Here is a 23,402-nt window from a genome sequence, read left to right on the forward strand (position 1 = left end):
GCATTTTGCTGTCGCCTGCCATGACAGGCAGCTAGCATGAAGACAGGAGGCTTCATTCATTGTGCGACAAGCCTGATATTTGTTTGAAAAACAGCTCTAAAAACGGAACAATGACGCTCACACCTCTCGTTTACTGGGCTCAACGCCATGAAGACATTTACCTGCGAGTGGAGCTGACAGACGCGCAGGTGAGCTAACAAGTGTACAGGACAGGACTCACTTTTCACCAGTGAGTCGCTTTAGGGTACTTTCTGAGCGGCTTGTGCACTTTTGTCAGCCTCTTGGATAGGATCTGAAATTATGCAAAATAGGTGCAGGTTTTTGGGGAAATGCCCCGCCGCTGGGCAGCCGTTCACTTTGCATACTGGATGACCAACACAAAGATCCTTTTAGACGACAGTTCAAGCCCCCTTTCAGGTCTGTCGTTATCTATCAGGTTTGATCAAAACAAACCTGTCCAGTAATGCGCAGAATTAGTATAGAGGAAGGAAATGTGTGTGGTATAGTCAGTCACAAGGGTGACTAAAACCGTAATAAAAAACCACAAGCACTACCACAACCTGCAGGGGCGGAGTGAAACCTTATCACCTCTTCCTTCAAGTAACAAAGGTGAGGGACAGGTGTTGTGTTACCCAAAGGTGTTACTTTGCCCCAATATCAGGCTGCAGGAGTGAGTCATCCTCAGCCCGCTCTTATTCCCCCTAAGTTTATGTATTTACCCCATGCATAGTTAGTTTTATAGCACTGATAAGGCTGCACTGTATGTTTAACATGAACAAGAGCTGATTCAGGGTGGAGTTTGTGTGAAACGTTTCATTTCCTTGTTTGAGTTCCTTCAAACAAGGAAATAATCTGTAAGGTGATTAAATGTTACTATTGTAGATGGAATATAGATTGTTAACCTAACCTTAGCTTAATTGTTTGAAGTCTTTTAAGTGTTTTATTTTTGTCTGGTCAGCGTTATCGTGCACAGGGAGTAATAGGATGCCTGAATTTTTAATCAGCTGGAGGAAGTAAACTCACCATCTGCTTCTCCGTTCTTTTTACAGAATATTGATGTCCATGTACACGAAAAAGTGCTTCAGTTTAGAGGTAACTTAAAGTATTTTATAGTCAAAATGAAAATGAAATGTATAAGTTCATGATTTGTGACATAATATTTTGTGTGTAGCCCAGGGCCATGGTGCAAAAGGACAAAATGAATACGAGTTCAACTTGGAGTTTCTGTCACCAGTAAAGCCAGAGGTATGTATCCATTGGAAAATCAGTCCTAGATATCTATTGTTTCTTTTTTTTTTTTCATATGCCTTCCTGACTGTTCACATTAAATGAACCTGTGTGGGCACACAGGTGAGCCACAAGTCCACACAGCGGCTGGTGAATATTATTGTGCGGAAAGAGCAGCGGGGCTGGTGGGAGAGACTGACCGCACAGGAGCGCAAACCTGTCTTCCTGGCTCCTGACTTTGACCGCTGGCTGGACGAGTCAGACGCTGAGATGGAGATCCGGGAAAAGGTGAGATTTAAGTTTAAAACTCTATTAAACATACTCCTAACATCAGTGTTGAAAAATATCAGAACTAAGAATGTATTATTGTTACCAAAGGCAAATATTGATTTTGTAATTTTCTTTTACTTTGAAAGGAGGAGAAAAAGAACAGGTTGAGGGCTTCAAGGCACAAAGAGGAAGGTGAGTAAAAATCTGTTCAAGCACGTTGTTTGTATCCGATAACTCAATGATTTCATCATCATCTTCTTTTCTTTTTTAAAAAAAATGTTTCAGGTTTTGTCAGCCTGAAAACTGGATTTTTGTTTGTGTACAACCTGGTCCAGTTTCTTGGTTTTTCATGGATCTTTGTCAACATGACAGTGCGGCTCTTTATCTTTGGCCAAGGTGAGCAATTATGAGACTGTTGTGGCTTAAAGTTGCGAAATGTTTCTTCTTGTATCATTTTCTATCATTTATAACACTACTTTCACTTCAGATTCTCTGTACGACACATTTCACACCATATCGGACGTGATGTTCTTCTGCCAGATCCTGGCAGCAGTAGAGGTCCTCAACGCTGCCTTTGGTGTAGTCCGAACAGGTGTTATTCCAACTCTTATACAGGTATGAGATGCTCATTTGCCTGAGTTTGAATTTCATGATGTGCAGTGATACCTGCTTTTCGCTATGAAAAATGTGTGCAACAGATATAGTATTAATTTTTCATTATTAAGTGCCATTGCTGGTTTTGCTTTTCTCCTAGGTGGTTGGACGAAATTTTGTCCTCTTCATCATTTTTGGTAGTTTGGAGGAAATGCACAACCGGCCAGTTGTGTTCTTCGTTTTCTATCTTTGGAGCGCCATTGAGATTTTTAGGTAAGTACCCCTCTAGCTTAGTGTTGTTAATGGTGAACAGTCATGTAAATTGACTAAGTTAAGCACTTTCCATTTATAGTCTCAGCGCAATCATCTGTATACAGCTAATATTTTTTCAAATCATGGCAGAAGTTCTCCACCTGGAAATAAACTTCTGCTGAATTGTGTTGACACAATTTAAAAGATTCTTAAAATGTATGAGAAGGCTCGTTACTTTTAATGCATTTGAAGGGATTTAACGAATACTTTCATTTTGCTTCACTGAATGCGACTCAACAATCAGCTATCCTCCTGGTGCGTTTGTGAACAGCTCTTTTAAGTTTTAAGTTTGATGGTCTTTGAATCATATTAATATGACGTGAGGTTCAGTTAGCTTTGCACAGAAATGGCCAGTAGAAATGTCCTCCAGATGGATTATGGACTATTTAGTTTTATCCTTTGAGTACATTTTTTGGCCTGTACTTTCTTACTTTACTTGAGCAAAGATGTTGCATCGGTACTTTGGCTTTTACCAGTCCTTTTTTTATGTTTCTGATCTGAACTTCTACTTGAGTAAAGAATGTGTGTACTTTTGCCACCTCTGATCAAGAGAATAATCAGCAGATTCTTTGACATTGAAAATAATTGTTAGTTGCTGCCCTGCAACAAATGGTAAAACTCTTGCAGTATGGGGTCTGTGGCATTAACCTTTGACACAAAAAAGACACTTCAAGAGTAACTGCAGACTCAACCTGACAGACCAAAGTTTGAGGTCAAAGGTGGGTGCAGTAATTGGTGTGACAAGAACAACAGCAGGTCATTTAGGCTACACTGTCAGAAGGATATACTGTTGTTGTTGCAACCTGTGTCAGTGGAAGAAGAGCAACACACCTTGGATTTCCTCCCTGAAACTAACATGTAGTTCCAATTTTTAGGTATCCATTTTACATGCTAGGCTGTTTCAATACAGAGTGGAAAACTCTCACATGGCTGCGGTACACCATCTGGATACCACTGTACCCGTTAGGTGTTATCGCTGAAGGTGAGTTGTTTACTTTTCTCATAAATAATAATTAATCTACACACACAAGTTAAAATTAATCTTGTCTTCCAATCTCACGTAGCTGTTGCTGTCATACAATCCATTCCTATCTTTGACGAGACCAAACTCTTCAGCATTCCTCTGCCAAAAGCCATCGGTACCTCTATCAGCTTCTCTTACTTCCTGCACATCTATCTAGTTCTCATGTTTCTTGGTAAGTATCCAGATAAAACATTAATCACGTAGATCTTTGAACAAATGTTGCAACAATGTCAGCATTTGTGGTTCCAATATCAACCTTTTGGTCACCTCCCCGCTTTAGGACTTTTTATCAACTTCCGCCATCTTTACAAGCAGAGGAAGAGGCGTTTCCGTACCAAGAAGAGGAAAGCAAATTGAGATTCAGCACCGACGACAGTCCTCAAACACCTTTGCTGCCTGCTTATCTCTTTTTTTAGATATGACACTCATAAAAAAAGCTCCAGTCAGTTATTTCTCTTTTCCCAGAAACGTGTTTGCTCTCACTAAAATAATTTAATTCATAGTCAACACCAACATCCTTCAGTTCGGATGATATATTTCGTCATTGCATTGGCAGTGCCATTATTGGTGATTAAGTTCTCTCGGACATCAGTCAGTATTTTGTAGTTTAGTGAAGAGCTGTAGTAAGCCTTAATATCCTGTGTGATAAAGTGTTTTTTCGTTTTATTCTTGATTGATTAGCAGTTTGTTATGAATGAGAAGGCAAATGAATTCTCAACAAAAATTCTATTTGTTATTACAGATTTTTGAACCGTCCCACAGACCTCAGGGGAAATCATACTGTAGACTGTGTGCAGACAGCATTTTCACTCATGCTAAATAACAACCAGCTATGAAGAATTTATATTTATATCGCTTGTTCTGCTTTTTCATTATTTATTCAGTCACCTGAATTTTAAATGCCAACATTAACAGTCATTTCCTGTAAATGTGAGTTATTTGACAATGAATAAAAATGAAATTGAAATCTGATCAATCTGAGAAAAAGATCCTACAAAAGAACATGTAAAAAAAATATGGACACATGAACATCTTACAAACACCTTATTATGTACGTGTTGCCATGTTTAGGCAGTGCCAAAGGAGTGTAAGTTATCAACATCCACATATAAGTTCTTGAAGCAGACCCTTCAATGAGTTCTTCAAACAACGTTCAGCACAAACAGGTGCTCTCTCCAGCTTGGTCCACACAGGTAGAGGCTGCTATAAATTAGTCTGTTTTTTTTACTAATTCAGACGTGGCTCAGCTTGAGAAGTCGGTGTGCATGGGAGCAATGTTGTGATCAAAAGCAGCGTACTGGGAGTCACCAGTGCTAGCCAGTTTGAGTTGCTGTGCAGCATGGGAGAGCTGGAAAGCTGCGTCGGGATGAGCCGAGTCTGGGAGCAGGGTGCACTCTCTCTCCAGCAGATCAGCAACTCCCTTCAGGAGCTCCCAGAAACCGAAAGCCAAGGCAGCTTTCCGAAGACGGTTCAGCTCCTGACAGATTCACATACAAAACAGCGATTTAAATAAATCATGAATATAATTGTTTATAGTCAGTTTAGAGTCATTTTTAGAAGAAATTACCTTATAGAAGGTTTGAGTTTTATCTGGTAGTTTTCTTGCATTCCTCAGGATCTTCTGCACATCAGTCTGTAGAATGATATCATAAATAGCTGAGTCAATAATGCCACACAGGATGGATGGTAGAGATGGTACATTGTTTTAGTATTAAGTTTAAGTATTGTGATAGTATCATATTGGGAGCTCAGCGTATGGTCCTAGCCCTAATACTAACAGTAATATATAAAATGTCATTGTTATAGTATATAATAATAATACAGTATCAAAGTATGTTCATGCATTTGTTAGCAAGTTAGTCAAATCCAAACCACCCCCCTTATTGAAACTGTGATTACTATTAATTGTGATAGGTCCTAGCTACAATACATTAAGGAGGAACAGTCCCCGCAGTTTCTCTGAAGTAACATGGCATGTGCACTTGGGGACTGCCACAAACAACTTTCCTTTATACAGTGATTTTACTGCACCTGTAATCCACTGGCCTTAATCCACACAGTGACGTTCTGGGCATAGCTTCGTTTGACCTGTGGCTGCACGGGGAAAGGACTTTTATTGTCATCCTCTCCGTAGGGATTTTCAGCAGCCTCTGAAATACCAGAAAGGTCATAAAACATCAAAGTAAAAAGTCAGTATAACGATCAAAGAAAACCAACTTTGTAATAAAATGTTTAATTATTAACTGCTTGATTATGTACACATAGAGAGGCCTTTGCTCTTCAAGAATAAACAGTCATTTACCTGTACATGGGGTATTGTGTCAACCCAAAAAAATATGCCTCCAGTAATAAAGAACTAGCAAAGACTTTATAAGCAGTAGTTTGATGTACATTTGTAGAAAACTTGCTGATTGCTTGTTTGAAGTGTCTGCAGAGGAACTATACACAGGGAAGGGGTGATTGATTTACCTGATATTGGTCCCAAATGTGAGATCTTGCCCAGCCACGGCAGAGGCTCTGCACCAGGATCAAACACAGACAACATCAGGTTCGATTTCTTCTTGCTGTCTGCTTGAGAATACAGCATCCCGTACCACTCTGGCCTGAGAGAAAGCAAACTCAATTTAGGCCATTTCTTCATAAAATGCATTAACTTGTTCTACTCTGCAGGTCTTTTAATATTGTGGTAAATTCTGAACATACCAGAATTAAAATAAGTTAAACGTAAACAGCTCTGTTGCATCTCACCCCAGTTGAACCAGTGCCACCATGCCCTCAACTTTAAGACTGCCATGTAAAAGTACACAAAAGTTTGGACTTTTGCCTGCCATCTGACTAGCAGAAGGTTCCTCCTCAAGCTCATCTGTGGCTCCTGTGCCAACTTCATCCACCTCTGAAATGAAGTACAAATTAAATACATTAATAATACCAAAATCTGACACATAACATTCCCAGGAATCACAGATCTGATTTTTCTCTTTAATTAAAATATGTGTTAGAATGTGTAAGGTGGAAATAATGTGTGTCAAATGGGATTTTAAGAATATTATTTGCATCACAAACACTTTGTATTTGAACAATTTATTGTTTTATATTTGCTCTGACTTCTCGGGTGTATAATCAGCAACGTGTTTGCATTTTCTCCCCATTGTTCTCTTTAATTTTTTTAACTGTAAGTAAAATCTGAGCAGTCATGGTTGAATACAGTAAAAACATGCTTGACCATACATTTTGTTGTGTTCTTGAAGCAGCAACAACTTTTTAGGTGTGCAATACAATTCATGTGAGAATCAGTTTAAAGTGATCAGTTTCGTTTGAGAAAATCTGGATATTACACCAAAGCAATGATCTCTAGGCATTCGTTTTCTTTAAAAACACCACAACAAATGTTTAACACTAACCTTTGTTCACAGCAATAGGAAGTACCAAATGTCTCGATATAACTGGAGGACTGGAAATGTCACCAATTTCAATGAAGCCAATAATTTCCAAATCTGAAATATAGATAATAGAACAGATTGTTTATATAAGAAAATTGTTTAAATTTAATTCTAAATTGTGGAATATGAAGTTAGCTGGGTACCTGTGCTGACTGATCGGGGCATGGGCTCCACCTCTTCATCTATCACAACGGGCTCAGGTCGAGGGAACACCTGAACATCTGAGGACAGGTTCCCACAGTGCAGGACAGCATGGAAGGGAGAGTACGCGTAATCAATCAGCCTCCTGAAGACATAAAAATGGCCAAAGGCTTCTTAGTAATTATATCAAACATGGAAAAAGTATGTTTCTTTTTGGATTATTCCCCCAGTAGGAGTCATACCCAAACATGGCCTGTACACTCTTCATGCAAAGTGGTCCCTCCATAGTGAAGATCTGTCCATCACCTCCGCTGAGACGAAGGAGCTCCTCCAAGTTGTCCATGGCATCAGTCATCTGTAACTGCAATTACACAAGACGGGGTTGCATTTGTTATAGCTAAGGTTACCCAAGTATTGATACTTTGATAATGTTTCGAAACCATGCGATTAGAACAATACAATATCTGCATTCAACTCGATTCAACAATCAGATTTTCAACCCAAGGCTTTACAAATGTGTGGGTATTTGTTTCATGACTTTTTCAGTACCAGCACTGTTTGCAGGCTGTTAATTAAAAAAAAAAACATAAATTAAAAAAAATCTGATTTTGTGTGCCTTGGACTTTTTTCTTTTTGTCGTGGTATCAAAAGAGGTATCACGTACTGTTTTATATACTAGTACCGTACGAACGTTCAAAGTTCTGGTATTGTGACAACTTTAGTTTCAGCTAGGAAATCTACTGAAAATCCTGACTTGCTGTAAGCTTAAACTTTACAGGATGCTTCTGGAAACATGACAGAAAACTGTTGCTACATGACACAAATGACCAAAATAATGTACACATTTTCTCCTAAGGTTAAGCTACAGAGTCACTGTAATATAACAGTCATTGACATTTCATTGACATAGTCATGAATATGAATCACTATGTGTCTTCTTGAACTGCCATTCTCTTATCCTCAGATTTCTTCAACATACTGTCAATCTGCTGTTTAGTTTAGTAGCATTTTTAGTTTCTCATTTTTGGTCAAGTTTCCTCCACAATTTTACACAAGTCAAGGTGCAAGTAAATAGAAATTAACTGTTGAGCAGCAAGCAAAAAGTATAACCCAGTACCTCCTCTGCGTTTGCTACACACATGATGTACATTTTGGTAGGGAAAGGGAAAGGGAGTGGGAACTTTTTGTCATCCCCACGATGCTTCAGTGTTTGCAGGGAGTGACGTAGGGAACCCTTTCCAATACCAAGAGATCCATCAGTAACCAGCACCACCTACAGGACAAAGAAAGATGGTACATAAACACGCTCTGGAACAATAGATGGGCACAGGTAGCTGAAATCACTGGAAATATGTTTTGTCCATACACCAGTTTTATTTAAACAATAGTGAATTCAAGTGGGATGATGTTGTGTAGAGGACCCCAAGTACCTGACAAGGACAGGCACTGCCCCACTCCTGCTGCACCACGTTGCTGACTCCTTGAAGAGCTGATTCAACACAGGTCTTGTCATAGTCTTCCAGGTTGCTCAGAGCCTCCTGCACAGAAAGACAATAATAAGAGGTCATACTCCTCCTCTGAGGTCAAGCAGTGAGGAAAACTTGCTGATTGTTCAGTCTGACTTCTCATATCAGACATACTTTACCTGTAGAGTATTGTAATCCCTGGTGAAAGGCACCAAAAGGTCCCAGAGAGAAGAAAATGCCATCAGTGATGTGAACTCCAAGCGGTAATTTGAGGCCATGTGTTCAAACAACATATTCAGTCCGTGGACAGCCAGGTTCTTCCTCTGAAACTCCTCGCTGCCATCCACCGCCACTGGTCGTGTCATGGACAGAGACACGTCCATTAAGACCACGGTAGGCATGGCTAGCAGATTATATGAATTCCCAATACAACAGTGGTTTTAAAGTACCCTCCTACGTGCTGCCACTGAAGGAAGAGAAAGAAAAAAATAATGTGTGAGGACAACAACACAAAAGAAGAAGTTAGCCAACAAGATCATTCAGCAATTATGCGGCTTATTACGCTTAAGTGTTTATGTCAATGTCACTATTTTCGCCACTAGTATCATAATGAAGCTATTAAGACAATCAAACTTGGTCATTAACGAAGTTAAAGTCTAAAAGGGAAACAGCCTGTCACAGGAAGGCACTGTTAGCTAATGTTGGCTAGTTGTTCGGCTAACTAACGCTAGCAATTTGCAGCATAACGTCAATAAACTACCGGGAGAAAAGTCCAGGTTAATATTTAATAAATGTCAGAAGATAACTATCCATTTCTTAAAATATTTAGTGAATAATTAACAGGGCAAAAACTAAATCTATACGTGCCATTCAACGCTTCGCTCGCCATCCACCAGTGTTTGTGTTGTACGGTGCACCGCTACTTCCGACCGGGTGACAACGGTGCCCTTTGAATAAACAGTTCCTACGTGTTCAGGGAAAACAACACAGAAATAAACAGGAAATTCTCCCAATTCTGCATTAATTCGATCTGCTCATGAACATTATACATTTAAGTGTTTTTTCAATTTAGCTTTTCCAGTTAAAATTTCGATGTGAGATCGGCGCGCTGGCGGAGGAAGAAGAAAACGGATGAGTGTAATCCTGAGAAGTTGTTTTTATGCAAAAAACTGGACGGATTGTAAAAGTAATGCTTGCAAATGCTCGATGTTCTCAGACGAGAATCTCAGTCCAGAGACTGCAGTTACCTTTTGCCATATAGGGTACTGTCAGAGCACTGATTTTATATTGTTGATAGTTTTGCATAGCAACTGGTGAGAAGGAGCCGCCCTTTTATAAGGTAAGACTGCTCACACACTGATATCGTGTTAAAATATTACTTTGGTAAAAGTGAAAGTCACCCACATGAATAGTACTAGGGTAAAAATCTCAAAGTATCTGATTTTCAAAGTATTTAAGTATCAGAAGTTCAAGTAAAAGTAAATTATACATATATTTACATGTGTGCCATTTTTCTCATTATTGGTATTTGATTGTCGATAAAATAAGTTAATTTAAATGTACTCATTTGGCTCTGATGCAGCATGTAATCTGAAAAGTAACTAGTAATGTAAATTATCAGATTAATGTAGTGGAGTAAAAAGTACAATATTTGCCCCCAAAATGTAGTGGAGTGGAAGTATAAAGTACCAGAAAATGGAAATACCTAAGTGAAGTACCTAAAAAAATGTGCTTAAGTACAGTATTTGAGTATATGTACTTAGTTACATTTCATCACTGGTATATATACAGTAAACAGGGCTGGATTAAATGCATAGATTAGACTTGGCTGACTGTATGTGTTTTAATTTATTCAGATTAGATTCAGACATTTAAAAGGAAATCTTACAGATATTACAGATGCTTTCTCCTGACCGTCGATGATTCCCACTGAAATACTTTTTGCTGCACATTAATGTTATCTGTTATTAAGGGGCCGAGGATGTTACATGAAGTACACTGCTGAAGTCTCCCTCCATTGCTAATAAGAAAGCTGGACTTGCCATTTATGCAGCTTGTTTTTTTTGCAACCAGCACGACAGCTCCTTTGGGGAAACATGAATAGTGCCAAAAAGAAGCTGTGCTGGCTTCTGATTTTCCTCTCTGGGGCTTTCCTCTGGACACGCTACCAGCTGCCCATCAGTGCCAGACTGCATGAGCCTCTGCCAGTGACTCAGATTGGAGAGGATTTTGGAGAAGGTGAAACAAAAGGGGTTGAGAAGGCTCAGGGGCTGGAGGAGCCTCTCACTGCAACACACGAATTAGAGCCCACAGATCAAACAACATCAGAGATGCATGTGGTTCATCATACGGATACAACTACATATTTTAAAGCATCCACCCCCACTAAATCTCCACCATCATCAACGGCAAATCAGACTTTTGTGGCCCCTGAGCCTTCACAGGAGACACCCACACCAGCTCCAGCTTCTCCTGGTGAACCTCCACATATTAGGAGCAAATACCCTGCTGATTTATTCTCTGTGGAAGACCGCAGACGAGGCTGGGTGATCCTCCACATTTTTGGGATGATGTACATGTTCATCTCACTTGCAATTGTGTGTGATGAGTTCTTTGTTCCTGCGCTGAGTGTGATCACAGACAAGCTTGCCATCTCTGACGATGTAACAGGAGCCACCTTCATGGCTGCTGGAAGATCCGTCCCTAAACTTTTTGCCCTCCTCATTGGAGCCTTCATCGGCCACAGCAATGTGGGAATTGGCACAATCGTTGGTTCAGCAGTCTTCAACATTCTGTTTGTGATCGGACTGTGTGCTCTGTTTTCACGGGAGGTTCTTCGTCTGACCTGGTGGCCACTTTTCAGAGACGTATCCTTCTACATACTCGACCTCATCTTACTCATCATTTTCTTCCTGGATAATGTCATAATGTGGTGGGAGAGCATGATGCTGGTGACCGCTTACACTTGTCTATGTGATTTTCATGAAGTTCAATGTGCAAATAGAGCACGCCTTCAAGACCCAACTGCACAAACACAAGAACATTGTCAGAGGTATTGCTGTGGTGGAACCCGAACAGGTAAGCACTCGTGTGACAAATGTACTCAAATCAAATGGATTGTATAATTTGTCCTGTCTACAATATCATTAAATTTTGTTTCTTACAACTGAACAGTTTGCAGGCATTTGACTGACTTTGACTCAATATACCTTACTTGCATGGAGAGTATATCTATAGCTTTTAAGGGCAACGTCTGCTGTAATTTTATGTCACAAAGTTGAAAATTGTTTCTAATCTTTCAATAGAAATATCATGAAAAAGCACAAATTATGTGTAATATTAAGAAAATCTTTCTTAAAAGTCATGAATTTAAGTAACACATCACATAATGTGATGGTGAAAATGCAAAACAGAAGCTGTACGAGGTCCTGCAAAGAAAATTGCTTGTTCACTCACGCATCATGCAATCATCACAGAAAGCCTCTGAAAAATGTCCATGAAACAGTCAGAAACCCACGTTACTCATCCCTCACGACATCTCTACTCCCACCTACTGTGGGCTCATCACAGGGTGAAATGTTACTTGCAAAGGCGTTGGGGAATGAAAGCTAACCAGCCAAACTAGTGCTTTGAAAAGCTACATCACTGTGCAAACCGTAGCATCAAAGGATAAAAAGGAGTCGCTAAAGGACAAGAAGATACTGTCTGATCATATCTTTGGTATCCTTAGAAGTCAATCTGAAAATGTGTATACGTAAGAGCTAGTGCACAGAGTTACAACTGTAGGGAAATGGCCTCTTCAGGCTTCTTTTTCTATACTGCTTTAACCGTTGCCCAATGTGATCAACGCTCCAAATGCCTGTTCCCTAGGAGGACATACCTGCAGGCGAGGATGGGTCAGGAGGGAGCTCTGACGATGTTGAAAGTGAGGAAGATGACATCGATAAAGACAGTGATGACGGTGTTGAGACTGAAGAGAAAGTGGATGAAGAACAGAAAAATATAAAGCCTCTGTCTCTAAAGTGGCCCAACACACCACGTAAACAAGCCACCTACCTCTTCCTGCTGCCCATAATCTTCCCTCTGTGGCTCACAGTTCCAGATGTCCGCAACCAGGTAAAGACCCAGACACATTTCTGAGATCAGGTCTGGTATCTTTAATGCCACAACTGTGTGTTTTTTGCTTCTGTCTGGCAGAAATCCAGAAAATTCTTTGTGGTCACCTTCCTGGGCTCTATAATGTGGATTGCTGTCTTTTCCTACTTCATGGTGTGGTGGGCCCATCAGGTCAGTTACTGTTGTAACATTTAGAGACAGAATTTGAGATGTGTTGCTTTGTTGTCTGAGTGTGCAGACAACCATTGATATGCAACAGCGCTTAAATACAAAAAGACATGAGAGTGATTCTGTATCTTCTATTCAGTTTGAGCACGTTGGTTTAAACGTTTAGGTGGGTGAGACAGCCGGCATCTCAGAGAGGATTGTGACCATTATGGCTGCAGAGAAAAAACAAAACAAAACCTTTAGCAAATGCAACTATCTATCTTTGAGGTTGAGATTTTCCATTGAAGTCAAGTGTTCATGTGAATACCAGGCACCCGGTTGCAGCAATTGCAAATGTACACTTGTTTAATTCCATGTTAATCTCCCTAAACCACTGGATATTTCTGAAAGTAAGATCAAGATCGTGTCTTGAATCGGTCATGCTGAGAAAAACATTTAAGTAATTTTCCATTTCTGTAGCTTCTATCCACTCTGAACTCTGATTTTCACATGTAGGTGGGTGAGACAATCGGCATCTCAGAGGAGATCATGGGCCTGACTATCCTGGCTGCGGGGACGTCCATCCCCGACCTCATTACCAGTGTGATTGTGGCTCGTAAAGACCTGGGGGACATGGCTGTGTCCAGCTCTGTGGGCAAAAACATCTTTGACATCACTGTGTGGTGAGCTCTGATTAGCCTGATGTTTAATGATTGAAAAAGAAATGCTGATTAACATCCAGCTGTTTTTTTTTTGTCTCTCTTCCTCTCTTTCTTTATAAAAGTCTTCCACTCCCGTGGCTTCTGTACTCAGTCATCCACGGTTTGGCTTCAGTGGCCGTCAGCAGTGATGGGCTCCTCTGTGCCACTACACTGCTCTTCATCGTGCTCCTCTTTTTCATCACCTCCATTGCATCCTGTAAGTGGAAGATTAACAAGGTGCTAGGCTTGACCATGATTCTGCTCTACCTTATCTTCGTGGTGCTTAGCGTGATGCTGCAATATGGCATCATTGTCTGCCCTGTTAGTGTGGTTTAAAGGGCCTAAAATTACTGTATGTTGCTGCATTTGTGCACATTCATGGACCAAAGTATAACAATTTAATTTCCAACATTTGATTTGATTATTTTCACTCAACTGCTTTTTATGATGTTACCGAGGAGGAATAAAACATTTCTCTTTTCCTTTAAAATACCTTTCTCACCAAAAGTAAAGCTAATCATAATCATCACATAATGTTATATTCATCCAGTGATTTCTTTCTTTTAGCTTCAAAAATCATTCTTTAGAAGAAATACCTACAAACTCACTTGCTCAATCTAGTTACAGTAATTTGTAATATCACATTCCTGTACAAGTGAACAAACAGAAGTCTCTTTTATGCATTTTTGTAAATGTCTCATTCATATTTTATATAGAAGATGCTATTTTTGCAGACAGAGGTTGAATGTTGTAAATATTAATAAATAGATACAAAAACTTCATGTTTACAAACTGCGTCTGTAGCAGTCTCTCTCTCTCTCTCTCTCTCTCTATCTCTAAAATGAAAGTTGCCACAGCAGAGGCACGATGTGGGGAGCTCTTCACAGTGAAAGCTCTGAAAACAAGAACCAGAAAATACAACAAACTGTTAATTACCAGTTCTATTTGGTCAATTTCATATCCATTATGTCATCTCTCCCATATTTTGAATATTGAATTTTGATAATTGAATTTATTTATGTATTATAAATTTGGAATGTCTGTTAGGGTTATTATTAAGATAAGTAACTAAGTAAGATAACCACGTTTTGCAATTTGTTCAATTAATTTTTAATTCACTCTTATTTTACAATTCGTATTTTGTCTCGTTTTATTTCTTTATTGGGCTTAATTTATTTAATGTGTAATATAAGCATAATTTATTTGAATATTTCTTAATATAATAATAACAAAATGAACGCCTTTGTTCTGAATGGCATGTGTGTGAATAGAGTTGGAGAAAAAAACTTGCCAGCACCACCTGCAGGTTGAAAAGGAGAGGTACATAAACATAACCTATGCCACAACATGCACAAGTTGCTAAAATACCAGTGAGAAAACTTTATACTCCTATTTCTATTGTCTGACTCTATTTACCTTACAATATTATTGAATATTATTATTATTATTATTATTAAAATATTCTTTATTTTTTTCTTTTAACTTTTTCCAACACTTTGTCACTTCTGGGGCTCCATACAGGACAATATATGAGGAGAAGTTGGAGAGTACAGTTACCTTTTCTTATATTAAAGACATCTTACATTGTCGACAGTGCAGTAGTACAGTATTATCAATCGTATTAGCATCATTGTATTGTAATGTGCACCACTATTTTGGTCTGGGTGGGAACAGTGTATCATGGAATAAATAGTTCCTAGGTATTACATAACTTACCTTGAATTTGAAATATGACTTTACTGTGCCGAGGTCAGCCCAAAAATTTCAGAGGCACCATAATTTCATCAATAATGTTATTGCCTTATGCACATGATACATTTTGGACTAAAGTTTAAAGTTAGTCGCCAGTTCAAATTCTTATTTGTCATCAAATAATCAAAGTATTATTTAAATCTTTCTTAAAAGGATTTCTATTCTAAAGTTATGCAACATAATAGCATTAGACTAAAGCACCCCTTTTATTTTGCATTAAATTAAATATTACGATGGCAGGCTCATGTTCAAGTGAGAGTGAGACAATGCACATAATCCTCTTAGAAGACCTCAGGTATTAGGTATTATGCTGATCCATTGTGAAGACTTGTCCTGTGTCCTACATAACCCTGTGGCCGTTGGCAGCAGTTTGGACTATAGCTTGTGCCACAATACCCAGCTGTGGAAATCTGCTTTTGGAGATTTTTGCACCCCTGACTCCGCAAGGTAAGTCTCCACCTGGTGTTATTCAGTCTTTGTGCATTGGTGTTTTGCCTTTGCTTGTGTATTTACTGTATTTGTCTATTCTGTTCAGCTCTCACTCATTTCAAGCTGTTTCTCAGACACCACAAATGTGCAAAGAAAGTAGTCGTGACAGCTTCTTGATGTACTCATCAAAAGTGCTATGGTAGACAAATATTTTCTGTCTAAATGTCATACTACCTCTGATGCTTCCTGTCATTTACAATAGGCTTTTATTTTCCAAGGAGTTGAGGATATGACATGAGTCACCCTGCTGAAGTTTTGGATTTTGTCACCCCATGTTCTGCTGGGGAGGGAGCTGGACTTTTCCATTTATGCAGCTTAATTCTCCATAGCCAGTAGCATCACCGCTCGGGAGGAAAATGTATTGTACAAGAAGGAAGCGACTGCAGCTGAGCCGGGTCCTGTTTCTCCTCTCTGGGGTTTTCCTCTGCACCCTCTACCAGCTGACCATCAGTGCCAGACTGTACGAGCCTTTGTCGATGGCTCAGATTGGAGAGGGATTTGGAGAAGGCTCGTCAGAGGGGGCCGAGGAGGCCACAGAAGAGACTCAGGGGCTGGAGGAGCCTCTCACTGCAACACATGAATTAGAGCCCACAGATCAAACAACACCAGAGATGCATGTGGTTCATCATACGGATACAACAACAGCTTTTAAAGCATCCACCCCCGCTGAATCTCCACCATCACCAGCTACAAACCGGACTATTGTGCATTGCATCTATGTGTCCCCTGATCCTCCACCGGAGACACCCACACCAGCTCCAGCTCCTCCTCCCCCTGTAACCACCACGACTCCAGCTTCTCCTGGAGAAGCTCCACATATTAAAGGTGAATACCCTGAAGATTACTTTTCTGTGGAAGACCGCAGACGAGGCTGGGTGATCCTCCACATTTTTGGGATGATGTACATGTTCATCTCACTTGCAATTGTGTGTGATGAGTTCTTTGTTCCTGCGCTGGGCGTAATCATAGACAAGTTGGCCATCTCTGATGATGTGGCAGGAGCCACCTTCATGGCTGCTGGAGGTTCTGCTCCTGAGCTTTTCACTTCATTGATAGGAGTCTTCATCGCCCACAGCAATGTGGGAATTGGCACGATCGTTGGTTCAGCAGTCTTCAACATTTTGTTTGTGATCGGAATGTGTGCTCTGTTTTCACGGGAGGTTCTTCGTCTGACCTGGTGGCCACTTTTCAGAGATGTATCCTTCTACATACTTGACCTCATCTTACTCATCATTTTCTTCCTGGATAATGTCATAATGTGGTGGGAGAGCATGATGCTGGTGACCTCTTACACTGTCTATGTGATTTTCATGAAGTTCAATGTGCAAATAGAGCACGCCTTCAAGACGCAACTTTACAAACACAAGAACATTGTCAGAGTTATTACTGTGGAGGAACCTGAACAGGTAAGCACTCGTGTGACAAATGTACTCAAATCTGACGTTTCATGTCCTCCATGGACACATTCATGAGTCTGTTATTATGTTTTTACATTACTGAAACCCAGAAGAGTTACTAACTCAGTTTGCAGGCATTTGCTCAAAGCTGCCTTTATACTTTTAAGAATATAAGCATACTTATTTGTTACATTAGTGGTATATAATTGAGAACAAATCTATGGGGCTTTAAAGAACAATATTAACACCTACTGAAGACATATGTGTACCTCTTGAGTTTATTTTTTGTTGTCAAAGGTGCAATATGTAAGAATTTGCCACTTGTAACATTCATACTCCAAATAAATAGGGAGCAGCTATCACAAGGTTAACCGCTAACTACTCCTAGCTGTAGCTGCTGTTAGCTAGTTAGCTCAGTTAGCAGTGCAGCCAGCGGTCTTAAATGACTTTGGACTTTCAGGCCAGGGGTGGAGGGCATCTAGTAGAGAATGTGGCAACAAAATTGGCACCAGAAGCAGAGCTGGGCGAGCGGGCGCCTGATCGGGGCTAAAATTAAACTAAAATTCTTACATATTGCACCTTTAACACTAAAGTAACACTGTCACATAATATGGCACTCCAAAGTGAAACCAGTCATTTCACTCATGCTTGATTTTGTCTCTGTACTCATACTGACGCGCAGTTTGGTTTATTACTAACACAGAAAGTCACATTACTCATCCCTCAGTATATGTAAATCATGTCAAAAGAGTGAAATGATCCTAGCGAAGGCCTTGGGGGTCCAAAGCTGATCAGCCTAAGCAAACTAATCCTTTGAGGAGCTGCGGCTCTGTAGCCTCAACATATACGGTGTTTTACCCTGGTAAGTGTGATTGAGGCTTAATTTACACAAAGCAAAGCTACAGTATTTGTGCACACTCAGGATATTTGTTGAGCTGGATATACTGCTAGAGCTGGCTGTTGATGCTATTTCACATCATATGAAATAGCGCTATAGTGTTCTTTTTTGTTTAAATGAGGTTAGCTACAAATTAATAGACTGATACATGACACGTAGCTGCATCTTTTATTTTGTCAAACTCACAACACCCCTGAGAATATGCAATGTGTGAAATAGCAGTGTATAAGCTTATAGTATACTGTATATACTGATATTGAAGCTCCACAAAAATGAAATAACTTTGGTCCATGAATGATTATCACTGAAAAAACATTGCTGCACGCAGACTAATGGGGACGATGAAGATAATGCCCCTCCTGCTCCAGAGGACAAGAATCGGTTAAAGGTAAAAATCAAACAATCAACCAACAAGCAACCAATCAACTGCAGACAGAAACACACACAAAACACAACATCCTCATACCCTTGACACTCACAATGTTCATTTATCAACATATTATACATCTTATTGACCTCTCTGCAGTCCTCCCAATCAACACACCTCCCTTCAAGTATGATATGATTGTCTAACACTAGTGTGTCACTGTCTATTACTGTGAGTAGCTGTCGTGACTTCAGCCATCTCTTTCCCCAGTTGAAGCCGTCCCTTCAGCGAGGGGGAAGTTCAGCTTCTCTACACAACAGCACCATGAGAAACACCATCTTCCAGCTTATGATCCACACATTAGACCCTCTCGGCGAGGGTGAGTACATGTTGCCCACGATGACTGATCATTTCCTGCCTTTAAAACAGCTCTCGCTATGAGTGTCTGTATACTACGTCCTTGTGATAGTAAAATGGATTAACAAAGTGTCCCAAATGAAGGCAGCACTAAGTCCAGATTGATGTTAAGCAGATAAATACCTACCACAGTCTATAGAGGGATCCATATGTAGGGCCACAGTGAAATATGAAATGTGAATGTTTATTAAACAATGTCTATTATGTGAGAGGCATACCAAAAGCGTTGGTTATTTCTATTAAAGGGTAACTCCACCAATTTTACACAATCAAGTGTGTTTACAGGTCATAGGAAGTTCTACTGCACGTGAAAAAAGTAGTATAAAGCCTTTTGTAATCTGATAAACTGCCTCCAGCGATGTCACCCAGTTGTAATAATGTTGGCGCCAGGTTTTGAAAAGCAGTCCACTGGTCTGCATCACACACCCAGAACACTGTCGGACTCATTATGGACAATTTAAAACCAAATGGTCAAAATCGAAAGAGTAGAACTAGAATTATCACCCTTTTATTCCACGCATTCGTCTTCCGAACATTACCCACAATGCAACTTAGCCACTGGGTGACATCACTGGAGGCAAATTATAAGATTACATGCAGCTTCCTCTGGAGCCACAAAATACTTCATACTACTATTTTCACATATGCAGTAGTGCCCCTCAAGACCTGTAAACACATTTGCAAAATTGGTGGAATGACTCTTTAAATTGTTAAGATAACAACAAATTAAACTTATCTGTCAACTAAGATGTGGTCCTGTGCAGTTTACCAAGTGTTTTTTTCCCTTTAAGATTGCTGTAACTTTTTGGTGCTGTGGTTTTAATACTCTCACAGCAATGTTCACAATTTCTTGTTCTATGACTGCCTGAGGCAAGATCACGGCACAGCGTGTCCCAATGTATCTACCTGTAACCCCGGCTCCTGGTTTGCTCGTCTCTCATGCCTCGAGGCAGCAAACACTCCACGATACAGAAGCACAATAATCAGCTTTTGAAAGAGCCTATATAAGATCTAGATCACAGAGAGCAGCCCCTGTATCAACACACATTAACACATTATCTGTGTTCTTGGAGATCACTGATGACAGAGAGGTGCATCAAAGCAACATTTTAAATATCTGTTACTTACTTAACTGATCTAATTATGATGTGCTGCCAAACTAATTTTTGTTCATCAGATGCTTTGAATTTCATATCAAACTGGATGTTTGCTTTTGCTATATAAAGCTGTGTAATGCCTGGTTGTTTATATCGACCTTTGCCTGTGATTATGCATGCCTGAGGTGGGTGTATTTAATGTGAGACATTGGATCAAAAGGTAACAGCAAATCCTTGCATTTCAAAAAAATATATATATTTATGCCAACTTGAAAGAAATCGCTGCTTATGTTGTGTTTTAAATGGAGAGCAAAAGTAAGATCCTGTCTTGTTCTGCCCCGTGCCTGCTGTGCACTTCCTTTGATAAGCTAATTTTTCCTTTCATGACATTGCTCTTTGCTGCAGGAAGGATTATGACGCTGTTGTTTGTTTTTGATGTCAAACTGCCAGTATTACTGTGGCTGCTTATTTGTCCTTCATACGACTGTTAAACTGTGAAATTATTGTATCGCCTGATTGCGAATGTTGTGCCTGTCTGATTGTTTGTAGGGAAGTTTAAGGATAAGGCTGAGACTCTGAATAATGTGGCGAGAAGGACAGCAGAGAGCAAAACTCCAGACAAAAGTCAAGGTAACATGGAAGGATGCGATGGTCATCCTTCATTAAGCTTTCAGACTCATGAACAGAGTCTTAAAACTGCTCTTCATCTGGGCTGCAAAGATCTGTCTCACATTAAAATCATACCCATTCAACCACCGGGACTTGCTATGCTGTTGTAGGAACGACACCAACGCAGTGATATGAACCGTACCGATACCGAGGGGAAACCAATACCGGTATTGTAGTGTCGGTATTGACTAGGTACCCAACCCTACTGAAGACTAGAAAAAATGTATGAATGTAATAAAATCCAAATGCATAAACCTGTAAAGACATTAAATGAATTCAGTCCTGTCTCTACAAGGATGACCTCATATATGAGGTAAGTTTTAACAGCACATTCATTGCATTTCTCCACCACCAGGCCAAAAGCCTTAAAAAACTAATTGGGGGTTTCTTTAGATAGCTGAATGAGTAAGAGGCAAAACATTCAAGATTTCTGGGATTCCTTTCACAGGTGGTGGGGGAAAACCTGAGCCAACCAAAGAGCCAGAGGCTGCCCCAGCAACAGAAACAGAGAAGAAGGATCAGCCAGAGGACAAGAAGGTACTCTTCAATCCTGTCCTGGTGGTTATCAAAAAGCCCAGAAGTCAATCTTTGATACCTGTCTATGTAAGAGTCAATGTGCAGAGCTACAATTTGAGGCAAACAGCCTCTTGAGGCTTCTTTGGTATTTGCTTTTGTTTCTCTTTTGCTTCTACTGCTGCCTTAATGATGTCCTTCTCCGACACTTCAGGAGGATGTGCCTGCAGGAGAGGATGGGTCAGGAGGGTCAGAGGACTCTGACAGTGATGAAGATGACAGCGATGAGGACAGCGATGAGTCAAGTGAAGAGGATGATGATGAGGATGAATCTGAGGAGGAGAACGACGAGGAGACTGAAGATGAACCTCTGTCTTTAGAGTGGCCTGACACGCAACGTAAACAAGCCACCTACCTCTTCCTGCTGCCCATAATCGTCCCTCTGTGGCTCACAGTTCCAGATGTCCGCAACCAGGTAAAGATCCAGACACATTTCTGAGATCAGCTGAAGTATCGCTAATGCCTCAACAGTGTTTGGCTTTTATACCACCTACTTTGTCCTGCAGAAATCCAGAAGATTCTTTGCGCTCACCTTCCTGGGCTCTATAATGTGGATTGCTATCTTCTCCTACCTCATGGTGTGGTGGGCCCATCAGGTCAGTTACTGATGGAACATTTCCTAATTGTGCACATGGACATAGAGAAGCTCTCACAAAGATTTGTGTTAACTGGAGGCTGAGTTCACATGAATCAAAAGATCTTTTAGCTGTAACCAGCCACTGTTTAAGTTGCTCTGTTGGTCGGTCGATTCCCAAAAATTTCCCCACTATTTGGCGGCCACAATTTTTTTACCTTGGGCGGCATAAAATTTGGCAACACGGTGACACCAGGAACAAAACAGGCGAACTTGATAAAGATAGAGGGAACGACACTGACTTAAATAAACAAAAGAGGGGAGGGAAGACTAAGAAGAGACAGGTGAAACCAGTAGGCAATCAGAAAAGGTGGGAAAAACAAAGACAGGAAGTGGGAAGTAAAACATGTATCTACCAAAATAATACAGGAAAAAACAAAACAAAACTTATAGCAAATGCAACTATCTATCTTTGAGGTTGAGATTTTCAATTTAAGTCAAGTGTGCATGTGAATACCAGGCACCTGGTTGCAGCTATTGCAAATTTCCATCTTAATCTTAATCTCCCTAAACCACTGGATATTTCTGAAAGTAAGATCAAGATCGTGTCACGAATCGGTCATGCTGAGAAAAACATTGAATTAATTTTCCATTTCTGTAGCTTCTATCCACTCTGAACTCTGATTTTCACATGTAGGTGGGTGAGACAATCGGCATCTCAGAGGAGATCATGGGCCTGACTATCCTGGCTGCGGGGACGTCCATCCCTGACCTCATTACCAGTGTGATCGTGGCCCGTAAAGGCCTGGGGGACATGGCTGTGTCCAGCTCTGTGGGCAGCAACATCTTTGACATCACTGTGGGGTGAGCACGATAGCCTGATGTGTCTCAGTTGCAGATTAATTTCTTTCTCTCACATTTTTCTGTTTCTCACTATGTCACTTTGTCTGAAAGTCTTCCAGTCCCGTGGCTCATGTACTCATCCCTCCACGGTATGGCTCCAGTGGCCGTCAGCAGCAATGGGCTCTTCTGTGCCATCGTACTGCTCTTCATCATGCTTCTTTTTGTCATCATCTCCATCGCGTCCTGTAAGTGGAAGATGAACAAGGCGCTGGGTTTCACCATGTTCCTGCTCTATTTTATCTTCCTGGTGCTTAGCGTGATGCTGGAGGATCGACTCATTACCTGCCCTGTTTCTATCTGAACGTGTGAACAGAGGCCCTCTCTACAGCAGGCGATCTCTCCACTTCTGACCTCGGGCAGAACTGTTAACCCATATATGTGCAGATGGGTGTGGATATCTGTAGACACTGTGCAGAAAGCTACTGTAGTTGCTCTGCAATGCCGCCAGAGAAAAAAAAAAAGTCTGGTATGTCAGCAGCACTACACATTATACAACATTTTCTAGAACATGTTACATAATCACTGTTAGCAGTGATGGCAGCTTTTACATTCATTTTTATGATTACACCAGGAGATGCAGAACTACTGTCTATTATAGCGTAGGTTGTGCGTGCAAAACAATGAACACTAACAGGGATATTAACATTTTTTCACTGTTTACAAAAGATCATCTACAGAATGGAATTAGCTGTCTAGAATATGTGCACATTTTGGTAACTTTATGAGTTTTCTAAATGTGAATTTTGTATAATATGTAAGTATACACATGCGCCTACAACTGTTTTATAACATCCATTAGAGAGAGCCTGAGCTTCTGCACACTCACTT

At 40.3% G+C, this 23,402-nt stretch overlaps 3 protein-coding genes and 1 pseudogene across 5 annotated transcripts; 3 read left to right on the top strand and 1 right to left on the bottom strand.

Annotated features, from left to right (window-relative positions):
* The first annotated feature begins 2 nt into the window (after window positions 1-2).
* On the top strand, window positions 3-4,399 carry hacd3 (3-hydroxyacyl-CoA dehydratase 3). The gene is made up of 11 exons (XM_084364538.1): window positions 3-188; window positions 1,050-1,092; window positions 1,172-1,245; window positions 1,351-1,515; window positions 1,644-1,689; window positions 1,783-1,893; window positions 1,985-2,112; window positions 2,252-2,364; window positions 3,279-3,385; window positions 3,468-3,599; window positions 3,708-4,399. Exons 1-11 carry the CDS (start codon window positions 111-113, stop codon window positions 3,782-3,784), a joined length of 1,074 nt encoding a protein of 357 aa, XP_084220664.1. The 5' UTR covers window positions 3-110; the 3' UTR covers window positions 3,785-4,399.
* ints14 (integrator complex subunit 14) lies at window positions 3,707-9,399 on the bottom strand. Its single transcript, XM_084364537.1, has 12 exons — window positions 9,342-9,399; window positions 8,654-8,940; window positions 8,439-8,546; window positions 8,126-8,281; window positions 7,251-7,369; window positions 7,011-7,153; window positions 6,829-6,921; window positions 6,176-6,320; window positions 5,897-6,030; window positions 5,459-5,577; window positions 4,995-5,060; window positions 3,707-4,904 (listed from the first exon to the last, which is right to left on the bottom strand). The coding sequence occupies exons 2-12, from the start codon at window positions 8,873-8,875 to the stop codon at window positions 4,671-4,673; spliced, it is 1,539 nt and encodes a 512-aa protein (XP_084220663.1). The 5' UTR covers window positions 8,876-8,940; window positions 9,342-9,399; the 3' UTR covers window positions 3,707-4,670.
* On the top strand, window positions 9,386-14,183 carry LOC311264022 (sodium/potassium/calcium exchanger 2-like; annotated as a pseudogene). The gene is made up of 6 exons (XR_014624901.1): window positions 9,386-9,813; window positions 10,548-11,552; window positions 12,345-12,590; window positions 12,672-12,761; window positions 13,254-13,420; window positions 13,522-14,183. The product of XR_014624901.1 is annotated as a sodium/potassium/calcium exchanger 2-like (transcript).
* Window positions 14,184-16,035: 1,852 nt separating this feature from the next.
* Window positions 16,036-23,381, top strand: LOC311264264 (sodium/potassium/calcium exchanger 1-like; the record flags this gene model as incomplete). 2 transcript variants are annotated; one of them, XM_084364997.1, is made up of 9 exons in its annotated part: window positions 16,036-17,085; window positions 18,303-18,362; window positions 18,612-18,720; window positions 20,405-20,485; window positions 20,973-21,061; window positions 21,252-21,512; window positions 21,604-21,693; window positions 22,369-22,535; window positions 22,626-23,381. In XM_084364997.1, the coding sequence occupies 9 exons, from the start codon at window positions 16,036-16,038 to the stop codon at window positions 22,873-22,875; spliced, it is 2,157 nt and encodes a 718-aa protein (XP_084221123.1). In that variant the 3' UTR covers window positions 22,876-23,381. The 2 variants fall into 2 exon arrangements, with proteins under 2 accessions (XP_084221123.1, XP_084221124.1); XM_084364998.1 differs by lacking the exon at window positions 20,405-20,485.
* Between the last annotated feature and the right edge of the window lie 21 nt (window positions 23,382-23,402).

Source organism: Pagrus pagrus (genome assembly GCF_965226575.1).
Source record: "Pagrus pagrus genome assembly, chromosome: 10".
NCBI classification, from domain to species: Eukaryota; Metazoa; Chordata; class Actinopteri; order Spariformes; family Sparidae; genus Pagrus; species Pagrus pagrus.

Excerpts from the sequence above, each read along its gene's own strand:
- hacd3 (XM_084364538.1), top strand. The coding sequence starts at position 111 with ATGACGCTCACACCTCTCGTTTACTGGGCTCAACGCCATGAAGACATT. Across the intron at positions 3,386-3,467 it reads GTTAGGTGTTATCGCTGAAG|CTGTTGCTGTCATACAATCC; the intron begins GTGAGTTGTTTA and ends AATCTCACGTAG. Across the intron at positions 3,600-3,707 it reads TCTAGTTCTCATGTTTCTTG|GACTTTTTATCAACTTCCGC; the intron begins GTAAGTATCCAG and ends TCCCCGCTTTAG.
- ints14 (XM_084364537.1), bottom strand. The coding sequence starts at position 8,875 with ATGCCTACCGTGGTCTTAATGGACGTGTCTCTGTCCATGACACGACCA. Across the intron at positions 7,370-8,125 it reads GTGTAGCAAACGCAGAGGAG|TTACAGATGACTGATGCCAT; the intron begins GTACTGGGTTAT and ends GTGTAATTGCAG. Across the intron at positions 6,031-6,175 it reads GTGGCACTGGTTCAACTGGG|GCCAGAGTGGTACGGGATGC; the intron begins GTGAGATGCAAC and ends GCTTTCTCTCAG.